Source organism: Heterodontus francisci, chromosome 24 (assembly GCF_036365525.1).
Source record: "Heterodontus francisci isolate sHetFra1 chromosome 24, sHetFra1.hap1, whole genome shotgun sequence".
Lineage (NCBI taxonomy): Eukaryota > Metazoa > Chordata > Chondrichthyes > Heterodontiformes > Heterodontidae > Heterodontus > Heterodontus francisci.
The window spans coordinates 65256989-65283210 of record NC_090394.1 but is presented as its reverse complement, the minus strand read 5'-3'; the positions used below and the strand labels follow the sequence as shown (position 1 = coordinate 65283210).

Sequence of the window (26222 nt, the reverse complement as noted above, 5' to 3'; positions counted from 1 at the left end):
CCAACACCTCCCCTCCAAAAGCTCGCGTTCTGCACTTGCGCTGATCGACCTCCAGTTGAAGGGCGGGGGGGTTGGTGGGCGGGGCAGACAGGGGCTGTATGATTGACGTGCAAGCTAACCACTCATTGGACGGATTTCTATGACGTTAGTCCCATAGACGTATTGGAAACGGGCTGCAGTGACGAAGGGAGGGGCGGGGATTCAAGTTTGGTTGAGAAGCAGCCTATGTAGAAAAAAAACAATCGCGTTAGGTTGAGCGAGTAGCGATAGGGTGGAAGCTTTGTCGTTGTCACGGCAGGAAGCGAGAGAGGGGCAGTTAGGGTGTTAATCAAGGTGGGTAACTTGGATACAAACAGCCTTTTAGAAGGTGCTGCTGAGGAGTAGTTTTTGCAGATGGAGGTGCTTTCTGTGGTGTTTTTAATTAATGTGTGAGGTTTGAGGCCTGAGGATCCAGGGGCTAGATTCGCAGGCTTCCCTGGTTTGTGTCGCGCTCTCGGGGTCGCGTTTGAGGTTTCTTCTCCTGTTGTGTAAAACTGAGCTATTGTGTGGAAAATCCTCAACAAGCTGGTATAATTCATTGTAATGGGTTTATCTTCCACTATAAACTTCCACGCTCCTGTATTATAAAACTTGGAGAGGGAGGGAAACGGCTGAATGCAATGCAAAGCACAAAAGATTTTTTTTGTGGCTGGTTTTCGTTATAGATCAAGAGCGAGCAATTGCACATTGTTTAACTACACAACAGTCGTACAATGTACGATGTTATCAAGTCACATTTCTTATGTGGTGCAAATGCCTGAACTCCCGATATTTCTTTCCCCTCCCTTGCAGCTTAGTTTCTGTATATTAAACTAAATGTTCACGATTCATACCTGAGCAGCTTTTTATACGTTGATTTATGCGGTGAGTGCGTAACCCGGCTATTTCTATGTGACTAGGTTATTTATGTTGAAGATGAGCTGTCAGTTTTATTTTGTTCTTGGTTTGGGTGCGCAATTATGTGCTATCTTCACTTTTTTTTCTCTGGTGATGAGTCTGTGAAATTGAGTAGTTCCGATAATACTTCCAACAAAATGTAGATCTATTTCTCAGAGAGGGGTAGTGTAATTTCCTTTAGAATTTACTCGGTTGCATTTCATTTTACTCCAGTTATTAAGTCAGTCCTACAAGCTTTTTAACAATCATATTTCTGGGTTGTTTTAGATCCAAACTTATCTGTTGTCCACTTGAACAAGAAATTGTGGTATTGTAGAATAAAATTAATGTGCCCATGAGACCAGAGACTTGAGGTATGATGATGGTACTGTGATGTCCTTGGACTTAAATTTCTGAATTGTAATTTAGTAGAGTTGTTAGTGCTTTATTTTTTTGAAATTTTATCCTGATAATGTTGCAGAGCTGCTTTTGAAAGTTTTTCTGGTTTATCATTATTCTATTGGTGTGGGACCAAACAATTGGCATCTTCAGAAATTTGAAACATATGACCCAATATGTCATGTTTCTCCTTTTTGGATGTGTACAAATTGATCCTGGGGAATCAAAAAGTGGTAGTTTCCATGTAATAAATGCTGACTAGTTGACATTTCTTTAAAGGTTTGGGAATATTTCTTTTCTAATGGAGTGGAATTTCTGTATCAAAATTGCAATGTAATGCTGTTATTAACTCTTCCATCTATTTCTGTGCTGTGCACATTAAAGTAAGTTTCTTTTTTAATGGAATCAGTCCATCTAGATATGATTACTAGAGACTGTCAGAACTTAGTTTCATCTGACCCTGACAGTTTGCCCAAAGATGGGATATTGGAAGAGTTTTGCTCTTCACTGTAATGAAATCATAAATGTATTTATATATTTTTGTTATTGATAAATAGTGTGACCTTTCTCATGGTGGGAACTTCCCTTGTGCAAGCTTTGACATGGTAATAAATAAACAAAATTTTGCATAGATTCACATTTAAAAAGTACATGCAAGATGTAATGGTTGCTGATGAGTATTGAATTGTGATGCAGGCTCGACGGGCTATATGGTCTACTCCTGCTTCTACTACTTGTGTTCCTATGAGCAAATTCTAAATGTTTACAGCTGAAAAAGAGTGTGTTCTCAGTATCTACTTTTGCCAAAGCAGTCTAGAGTTAATTCTGCCCTGTCTTGTACTTCCCCTAACCTCGTAACTTTTGTTTTAAATATTTATCCACCTTTACCTTTTAAAAGATGCAGAGATTTCTGCCTCAACTACTTATAGCAAAGCAGTCTGTGCTCCAACTCTAAAGAATTTTCTTAACTTTTCTCCTCATTTGATGGCCCCTGGATGTTGCTTAACAAGAGAAAATTATCTTCCTCTATTTCCTCCGCCACCCCTTTCATCAAAACTTTTTAAAATAAATCTCTCCTCTTGGCCTCCGCTACTCCAATAGAAATAACCTCTGTACCTGAAATCTCTCTCTAACTTTAGTTTCCCATCTCTGGAATGATCCTGGTGAATCTAATGCTGTTTGGCTTTTAAAAGGGCATTAAATCTTAGGGGTGGAGCAAGGCAAGCTAAATTAAGGAACCTGTTTTGGATTTATTGCCTTCTCTCACGCAAATCTACCCAGACAATGAGATTATATGGGCTGATTGTTATTCTGTCTGATTTCTGCTGTAGCCTCAACTCTATCTTCAAACTTCCACCACACCCAGCTCTTGTGTCTAGGAAGAACCTGTCACCTGAGAAGCCCCACTCATGTACATATCTTCAGTTTGTTTACACTTGTCCTCCTCCTGTGTGGACTCTTCCACCACCTTGGCTAAGGTTTTCAAGCTGTTGAGCTCTTGCAGTCTGGAAAATACTAAACACAAATAACTTCCCAGTTGACTTATGAAAAAGATTTCTCCCTGAATTAGATCATCATTTTTTTGCTTGGTGTTATCAAGACATTGCTTGGAGAGGTGCTTCTGTCTCTCGAAGAGCAGGAATCATCTGATCTGTACCTCCTTACAGACTGATGTTGAATTGTGAAAGTAAGCTATTTGTCACCATACTGTGAACGAGTCTGAACAATAATTGATAAAGTGATCAATCCAGCTCAGTGGGTGTTCATTTGTGGGAGGAACATTAATTGACTGACCAGCATCATCTTGAAATAGTTCATAAAGTTCTTAATCTGGTTACAAGTCCCCCCCCCCCCCAGTCATTAGTTGTCGTCAAATAATTCTTTCCATTTATTCAACGGTGTTTTGAGAAATGTTAGGGATGTCCATTCATTACTTCTCACCTTGTGAGAGGCTCCTGGCTGCTTTTATGTGAACTGAGATGTTCAATGGTGGGCCATGAATACAAAGTTTCATGACACAAAAAGGAGGGTCATTGCATACCGTTTAGTTTTTCTCCTGTCTATCAAAGTTTAAAATCAAGTGTGCCACGATGTTAGTTACTTTTGCCTTTCTCCGGTCACGCCACTTTCTTGCCACTAGGCCAGTTTTGGTATTTGGGGATGTAAGTCATTCCTGAATTGCTGGAATGCCAGTTCCCCTCTCTGTTGCCCTCTTGGTCTTTATGGCTGGCTTTGTTTTCAAATTTAATCTGTTACCTAGGCTTCTTTAGATATATTGGTAGGGGAAATTAACCAGGACTATATATAATGAGGACTGAGTAAGACCATATAATACTTCTAAATCTGGACCTAAGCTCAGTCCAGACTGGCAGAATAAACTTCCCAGTGAAATGAGGGGTTATTCCAAGGCTAGGAGATTGCTGTATAGTTTAATGGTAAGCATATAAAATTAGGGATTCAAATTTTACGTATGACTAGATTTCCATTCTGAGAACCTGACACCTGGACTGTTGGTTAATGGCTTGTTGTGGCACTCCTGCGCTATCAAGATTTCTATCGGGTATCTGGTCAAGGGCTACAATATTTTTATTTTGGCATACCTAGAGATTTACTGGTTAAGCTGCAGGGAATCAACCAAAGTTAATGAATGCAAACAAATAGCTACTTGATTCTGCTGTAATGAAAAATTTGAATAAAGATTGGAGCTTTTGTTAATTTTGCTGTGGTTTGAAGCTGAAAATTCAGCAAACTGGAAAAAACAGCCCAGTAGAACAGATCAGGCCTCGAGGCTTTGAGGCATGATGGCTGCCTGACAATAGTTAATATAGAAACATGGTAATATAGGGAATAAAATCTGATTTGCAAGGTTTTTTTGCATTAAAATGTCCCCTCATTAAACTGATTTTAATTAGTAAATTTAGGATGCTTAAGCAGCGTGACTGCTGACTGGCATTTCCTTGTTGTCCCTCACAAATTAACCCTTTTCCCTACCTTTTCTGATCTGCATCCAATTAACATTTCTCTTGTTGGTTTCCTTGTTCTAAGAATTTCTTCTTTCAGTCTTAATACTTGTATGTAATCATAGTTTTCTTTCCTGAGCTTAAATTGTTTACTTTAGCCACATTTTTCTCAATTGACATGCAAGATGAATTTAAAAAGATTCTGACTTCATTTCAGTCACGATGGTTTAAAGCAATCTGTTGAAGAAACTTTGGACCATCAAGTCTGCTATGGTGTTTTTCCTTACAAGCTATCTAATCTTGTTGTGCTACTTACTCTTTATCAATCAGCCATCCAGTTCTCTTTAAAAGTAGTTTGGGAACTTTGCAATAATTATAGAATTTCACATTCTAATCACTGTCCAAATAAGTTTTTTAACCTTAAATTTTTGTGATCTTATTTTCACTGGTTAGACAGTAACAATATCAATCAATTGTAATTTACCCTAATATGTCCTTTGTAATCTTGAAGGTCTTCAAGTCACCACCCCCCTCACTCTTCTAAGCTACGGAGGAAAAAAATCCAAAACTTAAATGTTGCTCCACAATTAACATTTCATGCTTGATGATATCCTAAGTGGAAAGTAACATTTGCGCCACACAAGTGTCAAGCAATGTCTATCTCAAACAAGAGAGAATCTAACCATCTCCCTTTGACATTCAATGGCATTACGATTGCTAAATCCCCCACTATCAAAATCCTGGGGGTTACCATTGACCAGAAACTGAACTGGAGCAGCCATCTATATTGGCTACAGGTCAGGAGTGTGATGGAATACTCTCCACTTGCCTGCATGGGTGCAGCTCTAACAACACTCAAAGCTCGACACCATCCAGGACAAAGCAGCCCACTTGATTGGCACCCCATTCACAAACATTGACTCCCTCCACCGCCAATGCATAGTGGCAGCAGTATGTACCATCTACAAGATGCACTGCAGCAACGCACCAAGGCTCCTTCGACAGCACCTTCCAAACCCGCAACCTCTACCACCGGGAAGGACAAGGATAGCAAATGCATGGGAACACCACCACCTTCAAGTTCCCCTCCAAGCCCCACACTATCCTGAATTGGAACTATATCGCCGTTCCTTCACTATCGCTGGGTCAAAATCCTGGAACTCCCTTCCTAACAGCACTGTGGGTGTACCTATCTCACATGAACTGCAGCGGTTCAAGAAGGCTGCTCACCACCACATTCTCAAGGGCAATTAGGGATGGGTAATAAATGCTGGCCTAGCTAGCGACGTCCACATCCCATGAATAATCTTTTTTTAAACTGTAGCATAACTGAGGTTTTGTGTTCAACATTGTTTCCTTGCTTTTCTTTTGAGTTTCTTGACATTTTTCTGCATTGAGCTTCTTAACTCATCCTGCTAGTTTATCTGTATTAGAATCATGGAACAATTACAGCACAGAAGGAGGTCATTCAGCCTATCGTGTCCATGTCAGCTGAAAAAACTAGCCACCCAATTTAATCCCACCTTCCAGTACCTGGTCCATAGCCTTACAGGTTACATCACGTCAGGTACATGTCTAGGTACCTTTTTAAAAGAATTGAGGGTTTCTGCCTCCACCACCGTTCCTGGTGGTGAGTTCTAGACACCCACCACCCTCTGGGAGAAAACATTTTTCCTCATGTCCCCTCCTAATCCTTCTACCAATCACCTTAAATCTGTGTCCCCTGGTAACTGACCTCCCCGCCAGGGGAAATGGGTCCTTCCTGTCTACTCTATCTAGGCCCCTCATAATTTTGTACCCCTCAGTCTCCTCAATTCCAGGGAAAACAATCCTAGCCTATCCAATCTTTCCTCATAGATGCAACTTTCAAGCCCTGGCAACATTCTTGTAAATCTGTACTGTATTACTAAATCTGTAAATCTCCAGAGCAGTTATGTCCTTTCTGTAATGTGGTGACCAGAACTGTACACAATACTCCAACTGTGGCCTACCCAGTGTTGTATACAGTTCCAGCATTACATCCCTGCTTTTGTATTCTATACCTCGGACAATAAAGGAAAGCAATCCATATGCTGTCTTCACTCTATCTACCTGTCCTGCCACCTTTAGGATCTGTGCACATGCACTCCAAGGTCTCTCACATCTTCTACCCCTCACAATATCCTCCCTTTTATTGTGTATTCCCTCGCTTTATTTGCCCTCCCCAAATGCATTACCTCACACTTCTCTGGATTGAATTCCATTTTCTGTATTGTCCTGCAGTATTTCATTCCTGATCATAATTTGTCTTGCTCCCTCACCCCCTCCAAAATTTGGTGATATTGGCAACTTTCAGTAATTGTTCTTGGTTACTAAGGCAAGTTCATGTGTGTAAATGGCTAAAACATCACTACCAGTCCAACAAAGTTTCCTTTACACTGTCTGTCAACCATGGCTGATTTGGTAGCACACTCTCCTCTGAGTCAGAAGGTCCTACTTCAGGACTCAAGCCCAAAAGGACTGATGCAGTGCAGTACTGAAAGAGTGATGCGTCTTTCGAATGAGAGGTAAAACCGAGGGCCTTGTCTGCCCACTCAAGTGGATGTAAAACAAGAGCAGGGGAGTTATCCCTCGTGTCCTGGCCAATATTTATCCCTCAATCAGTCGCAAAAACAACGATCATTATGCGCTGATGTTTGTGGGAACTTGCTGTGTGCAAATTGGCTATTGTTTCCAACATTAGAACAGTGACTACACTTCAGAAAGTACTTCATTGGTGGTAAAGTGCTTCAGGATGTCAGGTGGTCATGAATGCAAGTCATTTTATCCCTATCCTGCATTTTCTGCCCTCCAACCATCTCTGTTGCTGCATCATTATCTTAATCTGTAATTCCATGTGTCGTTCTCTCTGCCATAAATCTCTTGTACTGTGTGAAATGCATTTTGAAAACCTATATTTACTGCATTTTTTTATCCTTTTTGTTTTGTTCAAATATTAGTACAATTGTTTAAGCACCATCTCATTAGAAATTTGCACTGACTGGCCTTGATAACTCCAACTGCTTAGTATTTTCATTCCATATCTCAGTCTGCCAACAACTAAAGTAAGACTAGCTAGCATATAACTTTCTGACCTATCCTTCATTTTTTCCCCAAGAGGGGTGTCCCATAAAGCACCTTTCAGTTCTTGGGGTTTATTGGGGATTTAAATATCCAAGAACATGATGTAACTGTCAGCTTTAATACCAGGATATATTTGGTAGATGTGACTGGTAATATGGATTTCTTCTTTCGGATAGGTTATAAATTCTTGGTACTATAGAGTACAGCTTTGTGATCTGGTTTTTCTGGAGTTGGTTTGTGTTGGATGCCTAAGCATTTAAACTTCTGTGCTTGTTGCATGGCAATTTGCTTTTGGCTTTCTTCGTTGGGATGTGCAGAGCCCTCCACATTCCTCCATTTTTAGCAGATTAGATTTTCTTTGGTCATTATGCAGCTCTGATTTATATTTGCTGATCTCAATATATTTATACACTATATATATTTGCTGATATGCTGACAGTCAGGGGTGCCTTTGACTTTGCATGGTTCACCAGCAGAATTGCTTTTTGTGGTATGATTTGGTGGGATCATATGTCGGACCTACTCAAACTTTGAGGAAGGAAACCTGTATAATAAATATCCATCTTTTAAGATGGATCCAAGTGCATTTTCTTTCCTATTCAGTATATTTGTTTTGGAACAAAACAATAGTGATCGCTTTGGTCTGCTGTATATCAGCTTGCCTTCACATTCAGCATTGTTGCTCAATCTGAGTCACCAATCAAATGTGCAGTCATTCATTCTTCATTTCATTCCACTTCCACAATTCACAATGACTTTGCACCCAATAAACAAACCACAACCAGTGTTTCAACATTTTAAGTCTGTCAGGGAATCCTAAATCAACAATGCATATCTCGATCAGTAATATTGCCAGCAAGCAAAACAGCCCTCATATCAATCAGGCAAACTATATAAAAGAAGATCCAATCATCATTTCAATAACCATAACTGTCTATGGCTTTTCATTTTCAGCACTTGGAAAAGCTCTTCTGAATACAAAGTTTTAGAATCAAAATGAGAATGCAGTCTTGCACACTCAGCCACTGAAAATGCACCATCAGCCGCTACAGAAGTCTATATCATGGATCAGTGATAATTAGGCAATTTCTGTGAAGAGAATCTATATTTGCTTGATGCACAAAGGAATACCTTTTCACTTCACTATTGTCAGATTGCAAATGTTAAGCACCACAAAGGCAGCTGACCTTTAAAACAATCAGATTCTCATGCAAACCACAACTGATGGTTGTATTGGACTCGTGAGCCTCTAACACTCTTCCTCTTCTCCTTTTCCCTCCCTGCCACCACCCCCCCCCCCCCCCCCCCCCCACAACTCAACCAAAATGGGCAGAAGAGGGCCAGGATAAAAAATGGAAAAGCAGGGAATGTGACCCCCAGGATGCTGCATATACATCTATTGCCATTTTTTTTTACAATGCTAATTTCGTGATATCTGGATTTGTTTAAATATTTAATTTGCATAATATCTTGTGTATCTTGAACTAAAGGCCGGTTTGGGTCTGCAAATGAAACCCGACCCGACCACTGGAATATAATCAACTTTATTGAAGAGGTTGTGCTCTACCTTGGATGGAATTACTCACTGCAGACTAGTGTGGAGTGTTTCCCACCTTGGCGTCCTGGCTGTCACTGTGTCCAACCCAACGCGAACCTGGCATGTGTCGTTGGGTCCCGTCGGGTTCGGGTCGGGTAGCCATGCTCTATCTTGAACTAATTTTTGAACTTTTTTAATGCGTCTCCTGCAAAATCAGATTCTAAGAGTATCCCATCAAAATGATTTAATTGGGAGATTGTTTTCTTGGGCTTTTAATAAAACCTGGCTAATAATTTTTAGTTTTTTTTTCTTAAAGACCAGAGCTGTCCAATACTTTGGCTAATTTATTGTACAAATGTAACTGTGTTGCAGGTTTTAGGAGCGCCATGTCTCGTCGTACCAGGAATAACCGTGCCTGGCGGTATGTGTACAGTGGCATTCGAGATGCTGATGCTGTGGCTGTGGTATTGCCTGATGGGTCAGTAGGTGCTGGCCCTGGCTATGACTCAGATGGTCAGGTAGGTAATATAACCCAGTTTTTAATTACTAACCTATTTACAGACTGGGTAGTGTACAAAGGAGTAAGATCTTCCAATCTCTAATATCCTAATAGCTAAAGCCAGTTGTAGTGCTAACCGTATGGACAGGAATCAGACTTTGATCTGCTAGTCTCTGACCTAATGCTCGAACATTAGGTGATCAGAGTTGCTTCGTATACAATTCCCTGTGCTTTTCCTCTTTTAGATATAGACTTGGATTACGTAGAAGGGCAAGCACATATTAGAGATACCGTGGTACACTGTGTGTGTGTGTGTCTTTATTCTGAATTCAGAATTGTTTTAAGATAGCATTGCACACACAGGGGAAAAAAGTGCACTGCTTTCAACAGTTGAGTAACTTTTTATTATAGTTTGAAATTGTTTTAACAATTTTTCAAATCTTTCCTGATAAACCTAGTAAACAATTTCTATGACATCAGCTTCCTATAAATGCAAATTTTGATTAAAATTATAGAATGATCCACTTCAAGTGCATTTGACTTGAATCAAGAGGTTTTATTTTTGTACTAAATCTTAGAATTCTGTGTTTTTAAAAAATCTGAAAAAAGGATTTTCAGTGGACATGGACATCTGTCAATAGCTGAAATTTTTGTATGTTGACTTTGTATATAAGAATAGGAAAAGCAAGCAGTTTCAAGGAAGCCAGCCAAGGGTTTTTGACCACCTCAGAGCAACACTTTGACAGGGGAGACACTGAGATTGACATCAGCTTAGGAAGGTCTACTTTTGTTTTGGACCCTTTTTTAAAAAAACAGTGAGTTGGACAAAGAGCAGACATTTGAAATTTTGAAACTTAGACATGACCTGCCTGGAGACTAGAGAAAAAGACCTCTCTCATAAAAGAAACTTGCATCTCTTGAAAAGAAATCCTGTATTTGAAAGGTGGCAGATTTATATTGCCTCCTGTCTCTTAAGAATTCCTGAATCCAGTGTGCTTCCTGTTCCATCCTGTGTTTTGGGAAATCCTGGAACCTGAAGAAGGCTTCTACTGCTGTACTGCTGCTGTAAGTCCTAAGCACACCTGTTGCTACATCACTGCTGAAAGACCTATGTGACACCTGCTGTAGTCGAATTGCCTTGAACACCTACCCATCACAGACTGTTTATCAACCTCGCCTGGAGAGACTTGGAGTGGCATCCGACTATTTGACTCTGGGACACCTCACCCAACCAAAGCATTTCATACCTGAATGTGACCAACTGATATTTTATTATTCCTTCTATTCCTAAAACAACTGTAAACCAAAACCCTTTTTTCCCAGTTAACTTTTTGTGTGTGTGTATGTGCATAAGGACTAGGGAAATAAAGAGCTTTCATATATATGTAGATTTATCTCATTAGTGGTTAAGACTAATTATTCTAAAATAGATAATGTTTTTTTAAAGAAACCTGGATAGTGTGCTTTGTTTTGGGGGACAAATAGTGTTTAATTGGCTATTCTTGGGTAGTTGGGAAAATTCATATGCTATGACCTGTGGAGAAGTGGGACTGAATTAACAGTGCATTTCTTTTTTTATTTATTATGGGATGTGGGCGTCGCTGGCCAGGACAGGATTTATTGCCCATCCCTAATTACCTTTTGGTCGTAACAATATCTAATTATAGGGCAGCATCTAGCTTTAACTTATACTGTAAACTGTAACTTTAGTCTCTTGATTCAGTAGAAGCTAGTATGACAGATTTGTTTTGACTAGAAATGGAATGATGAACAATTTTATATGATTTTGGTATTCTGGATTAATCAAATTTTTTTCTGTAGTAAATTTGAATATTTAACAAAATATTTCGAAGTTCTTGGAAATCCACCGCTAAAACAATTTATTGCTAAATAATTTGTGGAACGTAACTTCTGTGTTCTTGACAAGTTTCTGATTGTCCAATACATTATTGAAAGCAGAAGAGACATAATTCAGAAATATAGCAATTATCCACTGTGACAATGGTGTTAACCAGTGAAGTTAGCATAGTTTATACAAGACATGCTGCTTTTTTGAAAATGTGATTTTTATGTTTTAGTTTAGTTTAGAGATACAGCACTGAAACAGGCCCTTCAGCCCACCGAGTCTGTGCCGACCATCAACCACCCATTTATACTAATCCTACACTAATCCCATATTCCTACCACATCCCCACCTGTCCCTATATTTCCCTACCACCTACCTATATTAGGGGCGATTTATAATGGCCAATTAACCTATCAACCTGCAAGTCTTTGGCATGTAGGAGGAAACCGGAGCACCCGGAGGAAACCCACGCAGACACAGGGAGAACTTGCAAACTCCACACAGGCAGTACCCAGAATTGAACCTGGGTCGCTGGAGCTGTGAGGCTGCAGTGCTAACCACTGCACCACTGTGCCGGTCTAGACCAATATATTTATTTGCAGCTGATGCAGGTGAGCTGCTGTCATAGTTATACAGCAAAAACAGGCCCTTTGGCCCATCATATCCGTGCTGGCCATCAAGCACTATCTATTCTAATCCCATTTTTCAGCACTAGGCCCGTAGACTTGTATGCAATGGCGTTTCGAATGCTCATCTAAATACTTAAATGTTGTGAGGGTTCCTGCCTCTACCACCCCTTCAAGCAGTGTACTTCCAGATTCCAACCACCCTCTGGGTGAAAATTTTTTTCCTCTAATCCCCTCTAAACCTCCTGCTCCTTACCTTAAATCTAATCCCTCTGGTTATTGACACCTCCACTAAGGGAAAAAGTTTCTTCCTATCTATGCCCCTCCATAATTTTGTATACCTCAATCAGATTTCCCCCCTCAGCCTTCTCTGCTTTAAGGAAAGCAACCCTAGCCTATCCAGTCTCTCTTCATAGCTGAAATGCTCCAGTCCAGGCAGCATCCTGGTGAATCTCCTCTGCACCCTCTCCAGTGCAATCACATCCTTCCTTCCTATAGTGTGGCGAACAGAACTGGACACAGTACTCCAGCTATGGCCTAACTAGCATTTTATACAGCTCCATCATAACCTCCCTGCTTTTATATTATATGCCTCAGCTAATAAAGGCAAGTATCCCATGTGCCTTCTTAACCACCTTATCTACCTGTGCTGCTGCCTTCGGTGATCTATGGACAAGTACACCAAGGTCCCTCTTTCCTTCTGTAATTCCTATGGTCCTACCATCCATTGTATATTCCGTTGCCTTGTTAGTCCTCCCAAACTGCATCACCTCACACTTCTCAGGATTAAATTCCATTTGCCACTGCTCTGCCCATCTGTATCGTCCTGTAATCTAAGGCTATTTATGATACCACCAATTTTCGTGTCATCTGCGAACTTACTGATCCTACCTCCTATATTCACATCTAAATCATTAATGTACACTACAAACAGCAAGGGTTTCAGCACCGATCCCTGTGGTACACCACTGGTCACAGGCTTCCAATTGCAAAAACAACCTTCAACCATCACCCTCTGCCTCCTGCCACTAAGCCAATTTTGGATCCAGTTTGCCAAATTGCCCTGGATCCCATGGACCAATCTCCCATGCGGGATCTTATCAAAAGCCTTATTGAAGTCCACGTAGACTACATCAACTGCTTTACCCTCATCTACACATCTTGTCACCTCCTCTCAAAATTCAATCAAATTTGTTAAACATGATCTCTCCCTGACAAAGCCATTCTGACTATCCTTGATTAATCCCTGCCTCTCCGGTGGAGATTAATCCTCTGTCTCAGAACTTTTTCCGATAGTTTCCCTACCATTGATGTTAGACTCACAGGCCTGTAATTACCTGGTTTATCCCTACTACCCTTCTTGAATAATGGTACCACGTTTGCTGTCCTCCAGTCCTCTGGCACCTCTCCTGTGGCCAGAGAGGATTTGAAAATTTGTGTCAGAGCCCCTGCAATCTCCTCCCTTGCCTCACACAACAGCCTGGGAAACATCTCATCTGGGCCTGGGGATTTATCTACTTTTAAGCTCGCTAAAACTGTTAAATTAGCATTGAAAGGGAAGAGGTATTGTTGAATTATATCACAATCCCCCTCCCTGATCTCTACACCTACATCATCCTTCTCCATAGTGAACACAGATGAAAAGTAATCATTTAAAACCTCACCCAAGTCCTCTGGCTCCACACACACATTGCCACTTTGGTCCCTAATGGGCCCTACACTTTTTCCCTGGTTATCCTCTTGCCAGTTTTTTATACTTATAAAACGCCTTGAGATTTTCCATTATCTTGCCTGCCAATATTTCTTCGCTCTCCTATTTTTTTTTAAAGTGCCTCTCCCCCCCTCTCCCCCTGACACACACTTTCTATACTCCTCTAGGGCCTCTGCTGTTTTCAGCCCTCTGAATCTGCCATAAGCCTCTTTTTTTTTTTCTTTATCCAATTCTGTATATATCCCTTGATATCCAGGGTTTCCTGGACTTGTTGGTCCTACCCTTCACCTTTTACGGGAACATGTTGGCCCTGAACTCAGGTATTTCCTTGTTGAATGACTCCCACTGGTCTGATGTAGACTTTCCTACAAGTAGCTGCTCCCAGTCCACTTTGGCCAGATCCTGTTCTGGTATATTGAAATCGGCCTTCTTTCCACCCCCCTCCCAATTCAGTACCTTTTTATTTATGGTCCATCTTTGTCCTTTTCCATAACTACTTTAGAGTTATGGTCACTATCCAGAAATGCTCCCCCACTGACACTTCTACCACTTGTCCGGCTTCATTCCCTAAGATTAGGTCCAGTACCGCCCCTTCTCTTGTAGGACTTTCTACGTGCTGTCTCAAAAAGTGCTCCTGGATGCACTTTTAGAATCCTGCCCCTTTAAGCTTTTTGCACTGAGACTATCCCAGTTAATATTGGGAAAGTTGAAATCCCCTACTATTATTACCTTTTTTCTTACACCTCTCCTGCAACAAGGTGAAAATTGTTGCTCCTTTTGTAGCCATACTTGAAGTGTAGTTTTTAGGATGAGAAATGCTGAGAAGCCTTGTCTGGCATCTTCCTGGGCAAAAAATGATTTTCACTGACCTCTTCTTATTTAGAAACCTCACCATTCATTCTTTTCATTCCACCCAATCAAATAATGGGTCGGTTTTCAGTTCATATCTAATTGTTATGCAGATTTTAGGAAATCTTAGTCAGTGATAGAGCTATAAAGGTTAAAATTTGCTGTTGCAAAATAAGGAATGCTTGTTGGAAAAGCTGTTCAAGGTTCTGTAACAATTAATTAATTTGTGCAAAAATTTGGTGTTGGTGAGGTCATTCCATGAACACATTTTTATGTGGATTCTATTTCATATCTTAAAGCACAGCGACTCCGATTCTGAACCAGAATTCCATTTGCCGCCATCGATCCCAACAGCATTACCTGTGACAGGGGAATCTTACTGTGACTGTGTAAGCCAAAGTGACACCCGATATTGTGGTGGTATGCGCAGTTTCCATCGCATGAAGGATTGTCACTGTGGAGAGGAAGATGAATGTAAGAGTAAAAATTGTCTTTTTTTTTAGGGATTTGGTAGCACCGTAAGATTATAGCAGTTTATAAGTGCATAGGGAATGTAAACTGATCATGTGGATGCTTAATCCTCCTACTTTATCACTGAAGTTCTTTCAGAGTTACAGCATCAGAATTCATCACACTATTGATCAGGACTTTTAAGAAATGAGTCAACAGATCTGTGACAATTAGTAAATTTGCAGTATTTGTTTCTGAAATAAGTTGTATTAACTTTAGTAAAGTGTGGTTCCTACTGACCCAAATTGAGGTGCAGCAGTCAACTTAGTCAAAACGTGGTTGTGATATGTTGTAACGTAGCTGGTTTTCAGTATGGTTTACACCTTTTAACGATTTTAAGGGAATCCCTGGTGTCATTTTGAACAGTACTTCAATTTTAACTATAACTGCTGGATCTGCCCTCAAATGGACAAATTGGAGAATATTAGATATGAGTTTCAAGATGAAATTTAATCTGAGTTCTAATAGCAATTATAGCATAAATCTGAGCTGTATAAGTCTGCAGCCAACAAATCACTCCATTATCTGTTTGATCCATATTCTAGTGTAGATGAGCCTAGACTTATTGACATTTTAAAAAATGTGTTGACTTTGGTTGTCATGGAATATACAGATAAAGTCGATGTGTTCTATGTGTTTGGCTTTACAGCTTTGACACTGAGTAACTTTCACTTGCTGAAGGACAAGTAGTTGGAATGGAACCACTACAGGTTTTCCAAATTGTTCAAACAGTTGATTCATGGAAAATATTCTGATAACTATGTGGTGATTTGAGAATTTTTTTAAAAGTACTCTTTCCTGCTCCTCCACCCTAAACTTGTAAATGTGTGTCCTTTTTAAATTTGCATGGAAAGAGCTTCGGTTCATCACAAATAATGTCAACTCCTTTTGATCCTGTTAAAATGAGTAAACATGATAGTGGTAATGGTAACTAAGACTTTTTAAAAACAAAAAAAATAAAATGCCTCCCTGCAGATTTTGAATGGATGTGGGATGATTCGACCAAGTCCTCTGCTACCCTGCTGAGCTGTGAGAACAGAGAAGTGAATTTCCACATGGATTACAGTTGCGGAACAGCAGCCATTCGTGGGGACAAGGAAATGAGTGAAGGTCAACACTTCTGGGAAATAAAGATGACTTCCCCTGTATATGGTACAGACATGGTAGGTGCAGTAAAACTTAGTAGAAGAATATGGGTGTGATATTACATTACTATTATCTGGTAACTGATTTAATTTACACATGGTTCCTTTCAGGAAAGATGGTGACTTCTTACTGAAGGGAATTGTGTACAGTAATGAAAGATACTGCTATGTTGTGCAGCACTAAAAGTCTTTCTGTATTTGATAAAAGCTGGGATCTGGGGTTTGGTAACCAGTTTTGCACGTGTTCAGTTTCCTTTCTTGTGAATGCTTATCTTCACTTTATTGCTAATGTTAAGTTGATATTTCTATCATGCTGTATCTTTTTTTTCGAAAAAAAAGTAAATTGTCTTTTTAAGCAGTTCCTGAAACTATTCTGTGTCACTGTTTATCAATCCTTTAACTCTGTTCCTACTGGAACATTTTTTTCCCTATATAAATTTATTGATTACGGTCTTCTGTGTCATGAATGTCCTGTTCTCCACTCATCCCTATCTGGCCAGAATGGGATGATCTTTAAAAGCTCTAATTGCACTCTGGCAAAACAATGCGTTCACTCACTCATGTGGCTTGCTCAAGTGAATGAAATAAAAATAAATATACAGTCCCCACCACTTAGTGTTGGCTAGTTTAAAGGATATTGACTTCTATTGAACAAGTCTAGCAAATCACAATTGGAGCTGTAACCCCAAAGCACATGGATGGGATTAAGTACACATGGGTAATTGGACCATAAGGAAATGCTGTTTATTACTTGAACATGTTAATGCAGTCATTGAGTGGTGTAAGCTGTAACTGGCTACCTGTTAGAGGATTAATGTATACAAGGAAATTCTTGCACTTTAAGGTGCAAACTGCTCACTGGATGACTGCTTCTGCCTGAAATACACAATGCTTAACACTCTAAGTGGCAACTGTATAATTGATATAATAGAAATTGGTGCTTTTTGGCCGATTTGATATCATTGCATGGTTTTAAACATAGCTGATTTTTAACTGGTGGAGACTGTTGTACAGCAGATCTGTTGGCGTCTGAAAGAGACCAGGTGGGTTATAGGTTAACATGTCAGAGACCTGTCAGGGCTGAAGTGGAGACTGAAAGACTTTTGAACTGAGTTCAAAAGTCTTTTCGGCGACACAGCAATACAGATTTGGTCAAACGAAACAATCCAACCATTTGGTACCAAAGTTGAAGATCCATCAAATTAATATTTAAAATTATTCTAAACGGTGACTGTTACTCAAGTTGAGCTGACTCTGTTCAGTGTTAACTTTCACATTACAGAAAGCTGGCCATTGGGTTCAATTTACATTTTGTAATGAATGGCTAGACTTGAAACTTTGAGATTAAGTAAAGTTTTCATGACTGAGGTGATACAACCTTGTGTTGATGATCTGATCTCTTGATCTAATAGCTTCTTGAACATTATTTAATCTATCCATTGTGACATTAATTTGTTTCGTTTAGTGTAGTTAATATTTATGTTGAGAAAACGTGCAGGAGAAAGAATTGCTGTGGTCACCGATAAGCAGCATTATTTACAAGAACATTCTTTTTGAATATGTTCATGGCATCTCTAACCATTGAGACTATTTACTTTGCGTAAGTTGATGCATTTGACTTGTCTTTTATTTTTGTGCACTATTTAGATGGTAGGAATAGGAACAACTGATGTCAAACTGGACAAATTCCGTCATACTTTTTGCAGCTTACTGGGAAAGGATGAAAACAGTTGGGGTCTCTCCTATACAGGTACTACTCTTCTGGAATATTTAGAAATAGGGTACTTTTTGCTTGTTTTTGGTCATTTTTCAAAGCGAATACCAGTTCTCAATTTAACTTGAATGTGATTTGTATGGTGTTTTGACCATCAAGAGTATAAACCGTGCTTGAGGATGTAATTGCACGTTTTCTTGAACCTGTGCCAGTTTCTGTATTCTACTTCCAGCCAAGGACAAAGTTTCAGCTGTGGAAGGAGCTGCTTTTCCCCTACTGATCGAGCTGTTTCACCAATGCTTTGGATGATGTGTATAAATCTTGAGATTCAGATGCCCATAAGGAAAGATAAATAAGATGATGCCTGGAAATGGAGAAATAAAAATTGTGGCCACAAAGCTGGGAACAAATTGGGAAAAGGAAGTGAAATTGTTCTTAGTGTCCATACTGGAATTTTGTGCAAACAGGATTGACTCAGTGCAAAATGTTTTGCATGTACCCTGTTTTTCTTTCTTGGTGCAATTTTTGAAGTTTGAGACAAGGATCCAATTTCCACATGCAAACGTCAGACTAAAGGCAATCTTGAAACTCAATACGCTTTGGACTCGACCAAGATCTTTGAAACCATCCTAAGTTTTTAAACCTCTAATGTCCATCAGAGTTTGTTGCATTCAAATGCTTTCTAAAAGCTACTTTATTTGAATATCCTGTATATGTGACAGATCATTTTGAATGAATAGATTTGTCTTCATGTATTATAAATGTGTAAATCTATAATTTGTTTATTGTAGGTGTACTACATCACAAAGGTGCCAAGATTCACTTCTCAACCAGATTTGGGCAAGGCTCCATCATAGGTGTTCATTTGGATACCTGGCATGGTACCCTGACATTCTTCAAAAATAGAAAATGTATAGGTATGATTTAGTTTTATACTGTGGGAATTTTATCTTGCCTAGTGTTCATGAATTGAAATGTTTAATATATTTGAAGTTAATTTGGATGATTGGATGCTGACCTATTGTTGCAAACTGTGACCTAATACGAAAACACCTGTTTAAAAATAGGTGGTTTATTTAAAATATAGTGTGCAATGATCTAGATTATGTTACAAGACATTAAGGTGTTTTGGGGGGGTTACTTTTTTTTAAAATTAAATCTGCAAACGCACTCCAGTAGTAATTGTAAATGTTAAATGGGTAGGATTCCGCAAATGGTAATTTCATGCTGCAGCGCTCTTGGATTTTATACTGGAAGTCAGAGATCAAAGTGGTGTGCATTCCAAATTACCACCAGGCCTTTCTAATGATTTGGCATTTCGTAGAAAATGCTTTATATATTAAAAAAAACTCTTGCTCTTAGCTTGCTATATCACCATAGACCTGAAATCAACCAAAAGAACAGCTTTGAAATTCATTTAAAAGTTAAATAAATATATCACAGTGGAAAATTGCATGAAGTACCAATTTTCAATCTCACTGCCAATATAAGCCACTTGCACCGGCCCAAATTTGAGACTTATACACGGGGTACTGCTTAATTCTTTATTTTCTGTAGAAATTATTTTCTCCAAATTATATTATACAGATAGCAATTTTAAGGTCTTAGCAGTAAATGTTTGCCCTTGCTTCTTGTTCTTTTGTAATTTACAAGGTTTGACAGGGAAATGTTTTTCCAACTTATTTTTTGATTGTTATGTTAAATGTTGAGACATAATCTCTATTCTCAAAGCATCCTATTGTATGGTTACTGGCCAATAACATGATGCTTTTCGATTCTAAAATCAGCCATATTTACCCTGAATTTTTAAAAAGGGATTTTTTTTTCCTTTTCTGGCCGCTAGATCTGGCCAAACCAAATTACACCATGGTGATATTTGAGCAGCAGTTTGAATTTGGCATGAGTTTTCAATAGTTTAAAATATTGCTGTATTGTGAAATGATGAATAGCAGTAATGGAGTTTGCCTGGCTGGCATTAACAAGTGTTTTTTCCCTTTATAAAGGAGTTGCAGCTACGAAGCTGCAAAACAAGAAGTTCTTCCCAATGGTTTGCTCAACTGCAGCGAGGAGCAGTATGAAAGTGATTCGATCTTGTTTTTCCCCAACCTCTCTCCAGTACCTCTGCTGTCTGCGGCTCCGACAACTATTGCCTGATCACAATGACAAATTGGAGGTTCTTCCCCTGCCCCCAGGTCTGAAACGCATGTTACGCAATCGATTGGGTTGGGTCCTCGCTATGAATCATGAAGGCAGTGGCAAAGAGGCCACGTGCAGCTCATCAGGCAGCGATTCCGATAGTTCTTCCTCAGTAGATGCTGAAGCATGCCAACGAAAAAGATGTCGGCGGACTTAACACTCGTACTGGTTAATTTCTCTTTTTAAATCATGACTACAATTTTAACTGCCACAGCTGCAATACTTAGTATGGACATGGACCAGTACTACTACATGATGAGCCAAATGCAAGATGATCAAAGCTCCCAATTTCATTTTTAATGCTTCTAGCTCCTCGCACCAAACTATTGGGGATTGTGTTACCTGTGAACTGGGATTGGCAGAAGTGCTAGATGATGGCCGAAGACATTCTTCTGAATAAAGTACCTGTGTTCTTCAAGATTTTTTCAATCTAATTTTTGGCTTTTTGTAGGTCATTTAGTGCTATCACCTAAAACTATTAAATATTCAGCTTGTCTAAAATATTTTATTGCATGTTTCTTTTTCTTCCCCCACCCCCAAAGTAAATTTCAAAATCTACTTTTGATGGTTGAGCCACCTAGACCAGGAAGGTCGTCTTTTTTTTTTTGATTTCTTGTCTATGCTCTGTGAGCTGGGGCAAAGGTAGGGTGCTAAATTTGGCTGCGCTGGCTTTGAGTTAATAGGGAAAAACGAACCAAGATTCCTATTCCTAATAACTATCTAGTGAGCCCTGCTTTAAGTGTATATGTGACTTCAAGTGAGGACAAGATTGGTTGTGATATCTTTCTGTGTCATAGCTTGCGATAATGATGACCAAGGCTTATAATTGCATTTATGTTTTTTGGATGAACTATAGGAAGGCATGTACTCTCTGTGTGGAGTCCTAGCCAAGCAAGAAAGTAACTTCCTTCACTGGTTGGAGGGAAACTTTGGTAAAGTTTGGATGAAGTGCAACAAATAATTAAAATCAGTACCAAGGTCAACTTTAATGTTAAGTGACTTTTTTTTAAATGAAATTCGAATCTGGGTTTAACCCTAATAGTGTGGTGTACAGATGTACTGAAATATGTGAGCAGAATCTGGCTGCCAATGGCTATGATGGAAAACTATATATTCCTATTTTAAGCTGCATTTGATAACACGTTCTGAATGAGCAAATATATTGATGTATTTCATTTGAGATTACTTGGACCCTTTCCTATTATGAGAAATAGGACAGAGTTGCAGGAATTCTAGGTATTTCTGCCAAAGCTGTCTGGCATGGTCATCAGCTGTTTGAGATTTTTGATAATGGTCACAAGCTACTCTTGGCATACACTATTTGTCTTTGCTCAGGTCAGTGAGTCATTGTCCAGTAGACACTGTGTATTGTATAATTGCTGCTACACAACTTGAATCTCTCCATTAGAGAACACCAGAACTCCAGATTATCCAACTGAAGGAACAGTAAAAGTCTAACATTAGATTTCCCCAGTTTTACCAATTTGGGAATAGTTTTATAGCTGCAAGAGTGATGCTTGAACATTAACTTCTTGAGTCTTACAATCTGTATCCCATTATGTTCAAATTGAATAATTCAAATACTTTTTGTCTTAATAGTGCTGAAATTACACCCCTCCCTCAGCTAGTTTTATAATTTCTTTTGTGTATATTGTAAGTTACACAGCAACTATTTGGCAACTTCAATTTCCATTAGGCATATGTTATTTAAAGAGATGTTATTAAAAACATAGTATAAAGCTACCTGTCTCCATAACCATTCAGGCTCCCAAGCCTCGAAGTGTTTTTGTTTTTTTTAAATGTTTGAAAAGTACTATAGAAATGCAGGTTTCTGTTGACAACTTGCAGCTTCTGACAGGGCTGACTAGTCACAGCCCCTCATGTATTGCTTTGGTTCAAATCCCAGCTTCAGCAGATTTGGCTTCAGTGGGTCATTTGTTTTTAGTCTGGTACATGGGTAATTTTGCCTTTTTCTGGCATGGAAATTAACATCTGTTTTGCAGACTGCATTTTCTACCCATTAGAATTTTAAAAATCAGGCAGAATGCAGACTTGACCAATTTTATTCCAGCATGCACTCCCAGTGTGAAGCTCTGCACCAGAAGCACAAACCAGTAACATTACCTCCAATTGGCGGCAGCCCATTCTTCCTTCCTGGCAGAAAGTGGTTTGTCGAGAGGAGTAGCAGCTGTAAAAGTACACTATAATGGAAACTGCTAGTAACTTTTAGTTTTCAGTTGCACTGGCATTTATGTGCAACATTCTTCAACACTTCAATCTGTTTTTGAGTGTAATTTGCATTTCTGGTTCCAAATCTGTTTTGTAAAGTTTAAACTCCAATCTTGGATTTTTTTTGTCCAGTTTTCAAATGCTGTTGTAATGTAGCCCTTGCTGTACCCTGTGTTCCCTTGGAGTTATGTTTCTTCAACTCTTAAAGATTTTCAAAATGGACAGCAAGGCAATATAACAAATGCATCCATCTTTGGTAAATATTGCACACTGCAAGGATGGTAGATTCAGGATGTGAAAAAAAAATCCAAGAACAACTGAACTGAATGCTCCTAAAAGACATGTTCAGTACAATGTTCTAGGGAGGAGAAAAATAACCAAACATGAAGGCAGCTACAAAGCAGTGTGTGCTAGAAATATTTGAAAGCTTTGTTACACTTGCATGTGTATATTCCATTATAATTTGTGTATCAGCAGAGCAATATTCTACACTCGGGAATTTTAGACTGAAATTGAATCATCTAGATAACGAATAAAAAAAAGTACCACTGCACTCCTTAGCTACATCAACTAATTTTACAGACTATATAAATATCTAATCATTAAGTGTGCCACATCCCTGTTGTTTAAACTGTTTACGCTTATTTAATGACTTTTTTTAAAAACCAAAATATTCCATATGGGTTTCAGTTAGTCCTCATTGAATCATTCCTAACTTACATCAGTCGTCTCAATTGTTTTCTATAGAAGGCACGATTATACTATTATGGAGTAATGATCCAAGTACTATAATGGCAAGCTTCTCTGTCAAACATACAATTGTACTGGATACTAGTTAATAGAAACATAGAAAATAGGAGCAGAAGTAGGCCATTCGGCCCTTCGAGCCTGCTGCGCCATTCATTATGATCATGGCTGATCATCCAACTCAGTAACCTGTTCCCGCTTTTGCCCCATATCCTTTGATCGCTTTAAACCCAAGAGCTATATCTAACTCCTTCTTGAAAACATATAATGTTTTGGCCTCAACTGCTTTCTGTGGTAGCGAATTCCACACGTTCACCACTCTCTGGGTGAAGAAATTTCTCCTCACCTCAGTCCTGAATGGTTTACCCCATATCCTTAGACTATGACCCCTGGTTCTGGACTCCCCCACCATTGGGAACATCCTTCCTGCATCTACCCTGTCAAGTCCTGTTAGAATTTTATAGGTTTCTGAGATTTCCCCCCCCCCCACCCCCTTCACTCTTCTGAACTCCAGCATATAATCCTAACCGACTCAATCCTCATACGTCCGTCCTGCCATCCCAGGAATCAGTCTGGTAAGCCTTCGCTGCACTCCCTCTATAGCAAGAACATCCTTCCTCAGATAAGGAGACCAAAACTGCACACAATATTCCAGGTGTGGCCTCACCAAGGCCCTGTATAATTGCAGCAAGACATCCTTGCTCCTGTACTCAAATCCTCTCGCTATGAAGGCCAGCATTTGCCTTTTTTACCACCTGTCGCACCTGCATGCTTACCTTCAGCGACTGGTGTACGAGAACACCCAAGTCTCGTCGCATTTTCCCCTCTCTGTTTATAGCCATTCAGATAATCTGCCTTCCTGTTTTTGCTACCAAAGTGGATAACCTCACATTTATCCACATTATACTGCATTTACCCATTCACTCAACTTGTCCAAATCACCCTGAAGCCTCTCTGCATCCTCCTCACAACTCACCCACCCACCCAGTTTTGTGTCCTCTGCAAATTTGGAGATATTGCATTTAGTTCCCTCATCTAAATCATTAATATATATTGTGAATAGCTGGGGCCGTAGCACCGATCCCTGCAGTACCCCACTAGTCACTGCCTGCCATTCGGGAAAAAAACCCATTTATCCCTACTCTTTGTTTCCTGTCTGCCAACCAATTTTCTATCCATTGCAATACACTACCTTCAATCCCATGCGTTTTAATTTTACATGCTAATCTCTTATGTGGGACTTTGTTGAAAGCCTTCTGAAAGTCTAAATAAACCACATCCATTGGCTCCCCCTCATCAACTCTGCTAGTTATATCCTTGAAGAATTCTAGTAGATTTGTCAAGCATCCATGCTGACTCTGTCCGATTCGACCACTGTTCTCCGAGTGCTCTGCTATAAAATCTTTGATGGACTCTAGAATTATCCTCACTACTGACGTCAGGCTGACTGGTCTATAATTCCCTGCTTTCTCTCTACCTCCCTTTTTAAATAGTGGGGTTACATTAGCTACCCTCCAATCTGTAGGAACTGTTCCAGAGTCTCTAGAATCTTGGAAGATGACCACCAATGCATCCACTATTTCTAGGGCCACTTCCTTAAGTACTCTGGGATGTAGACCATCAAGCCCTGGGGATTTATCGAACTTCAATCCCATCAATTTCCCCAACACCATTTCTCTACTAATACTGATTTCGTTCAGTTCTTCTCTCTCACTAAACCCTGTGTTCCCTAACATTTCTGGTATGATATTTTTGTCCTCCTTTGTGAAGACAGAACCAAAGTATGCATTTAGTTGGTCAGCTATTTCTTTGTTATCTCACTTTCTCCTATTCAATGACCTCTATAGAAACTAAGAGCTTTATTGCTAGGGGTTTGGAGTTTAAAAATAGGGAAGTCTTGTTACAACGGTACAGGGTGTTGGCGAGGCCACACCTGGAGTACTGTGTACAGTTTTGGTCCCTGTATTTAAGAAAGGATATACTGGCATTGGAGGCAGTTCAAAAGAGATTCACTAGGCTGATTCCTGGGATGAAGGGGTTGACTTATCAAGAACGGCTAAACAAGTTAGGCCTTTATTCATTGGAGTTTAGAAGAATGAGGGGTGATCTTATTGAAACGTACAAAATTCTGAGGGGGCTTGACAGGATAGTTGAGATGTTTCCACTAGTGGGGGAATCTCGAACTAGAGGACATAATTACAGAATAAGGGGACACTCATTTAAAACTGAGATGGGAAGGAATTTCTCCTGAGGGTAGTGAATGGCTGGAATTCTCTACCACAGAGTTGTGGAAGCTAACTCACAAAGTATTTAAAGGAGATATAGATTTTTGAAATCTGAGTTGAGGGCCATGAGCTGACATGAAAGAGGAGTTGAGGTCTGGGGCAGATCAGCAATAATCTTATTGAATGACTGGGCAGGCTTGAGGGGCCGAATGGCCTGCTCCTGTTTCTTGTGTTCTTATGTTCTTTCCGCCTTTTTTTTTTTACTGCTCTTTCTAAAGACCAGTGTGTACGTTTGACATTTGGGCACTGACCCAAAAGGCTAATCTGAACTCTTATATGGAAGCTGGACAAAGATATCCTTGTCATGTCATGTTTTAACTCTTGAACACTGAATAATATTAATGTCCAAAATGTCAATTTATTGCCTTTTTGACATTCCATTGAATGGAAATATTTGGAACTATAGGGTTTTAATAAAAATTCACAGCATTGAATGAATTGTTTTGTTAGCAAGTGTCTTGCACACTACAAAGTATTCTGTTCCATCATTTTCAATAAATATATTCAAACGTGTAAATGGTATTTGGACCCTCGGTCACTTGCTGAATTGTGATTTTATTGGTTATTTCAATAATCATTGTGCTATAGTTCCAGTAAAGGACAAGTTATTTTGACTTGTTTGTCAGGACTATCTTTTTTGATTCTTGGAAGAGGTCGGACTTGTAACTACTACTTGTATTTATATAGCACCTTAACATAATGTCCTAACATGCTTCGCAGGAGCATTATAAAATTACTGAGCCACATAAGGAGTTATTGGGGCAAATGCCCAAAAGCTTGATCAGAGGTAGGTTTTAAGGAGCACCTTTTTAAAGGATAGAGGGATTTAGGGAGGGAATTCCAGAACTTAGAGCCTTGACAACCGAAGACATGGCCACCAATGGTGCAGCAGTTAAAATCAGGGACACTTAAGGCCAGAATTAGGAGAGCAGAGATCTAGGAGGGTTATGGG

The 26222-nt window shown here is 39.5% G+C and overlaps 1 protein-coding gene across 1 annotated transcript; it reads left to right on the top strand.

Annotated features, from left to right (window-relative positions):
• The first annotated feature begins 240 nt into the window (after nt 1–240).
• LOC137383473 (SPRY domain-containing SOCS box protein 3-like) lies at nt 241–20512 on the top strand. The gene is made up of 7 exons (XM_068056434.1): nt 241–333; nt 9286–9431; nt 14744–14918; nt 15930–16117; nt 17747–17849; nt 18605–18730; nt 19817–20512. Exons 2-7 carry the CDS (start codon nt 9300–9302, stop codon nt 20164–20166), a joined length of 1074 nt encoding a protein of 357 aa, XP_067912535.1. The 5' UTR covers nt 241–333; nt 9286–9299; the 3' UTR covers nt 20167–20512.
• The last annotated feature ends 5710 nt before the right edge of the window (nt 20513–26222 follow it).

Bases quoted from the DNA above. Each gene is read 5' to 3' on its own strand.
- LOC137383473 (XM_068056434.1), top strand. From the start codon at position 9,300: ATGTCTCGTCGTACCAGGAATAACCGTGCCTGGCGGTATGTGTACAGT. The intron at 9,432-14,743 runs GTAGGTAATATA...CATATCTTAAAG, and splicing joins GCTATGACTCAGATGGTCAG to CACAGCGACTCCGATTCTGA. The intron at 14,919-15,929 runs GTAAGAGTAAAA...GCCTCCCTGCAG, and splicing joins CTGTGGAGAGGAAGATGAAT to ATTTTGAATGGATGTGGGAT.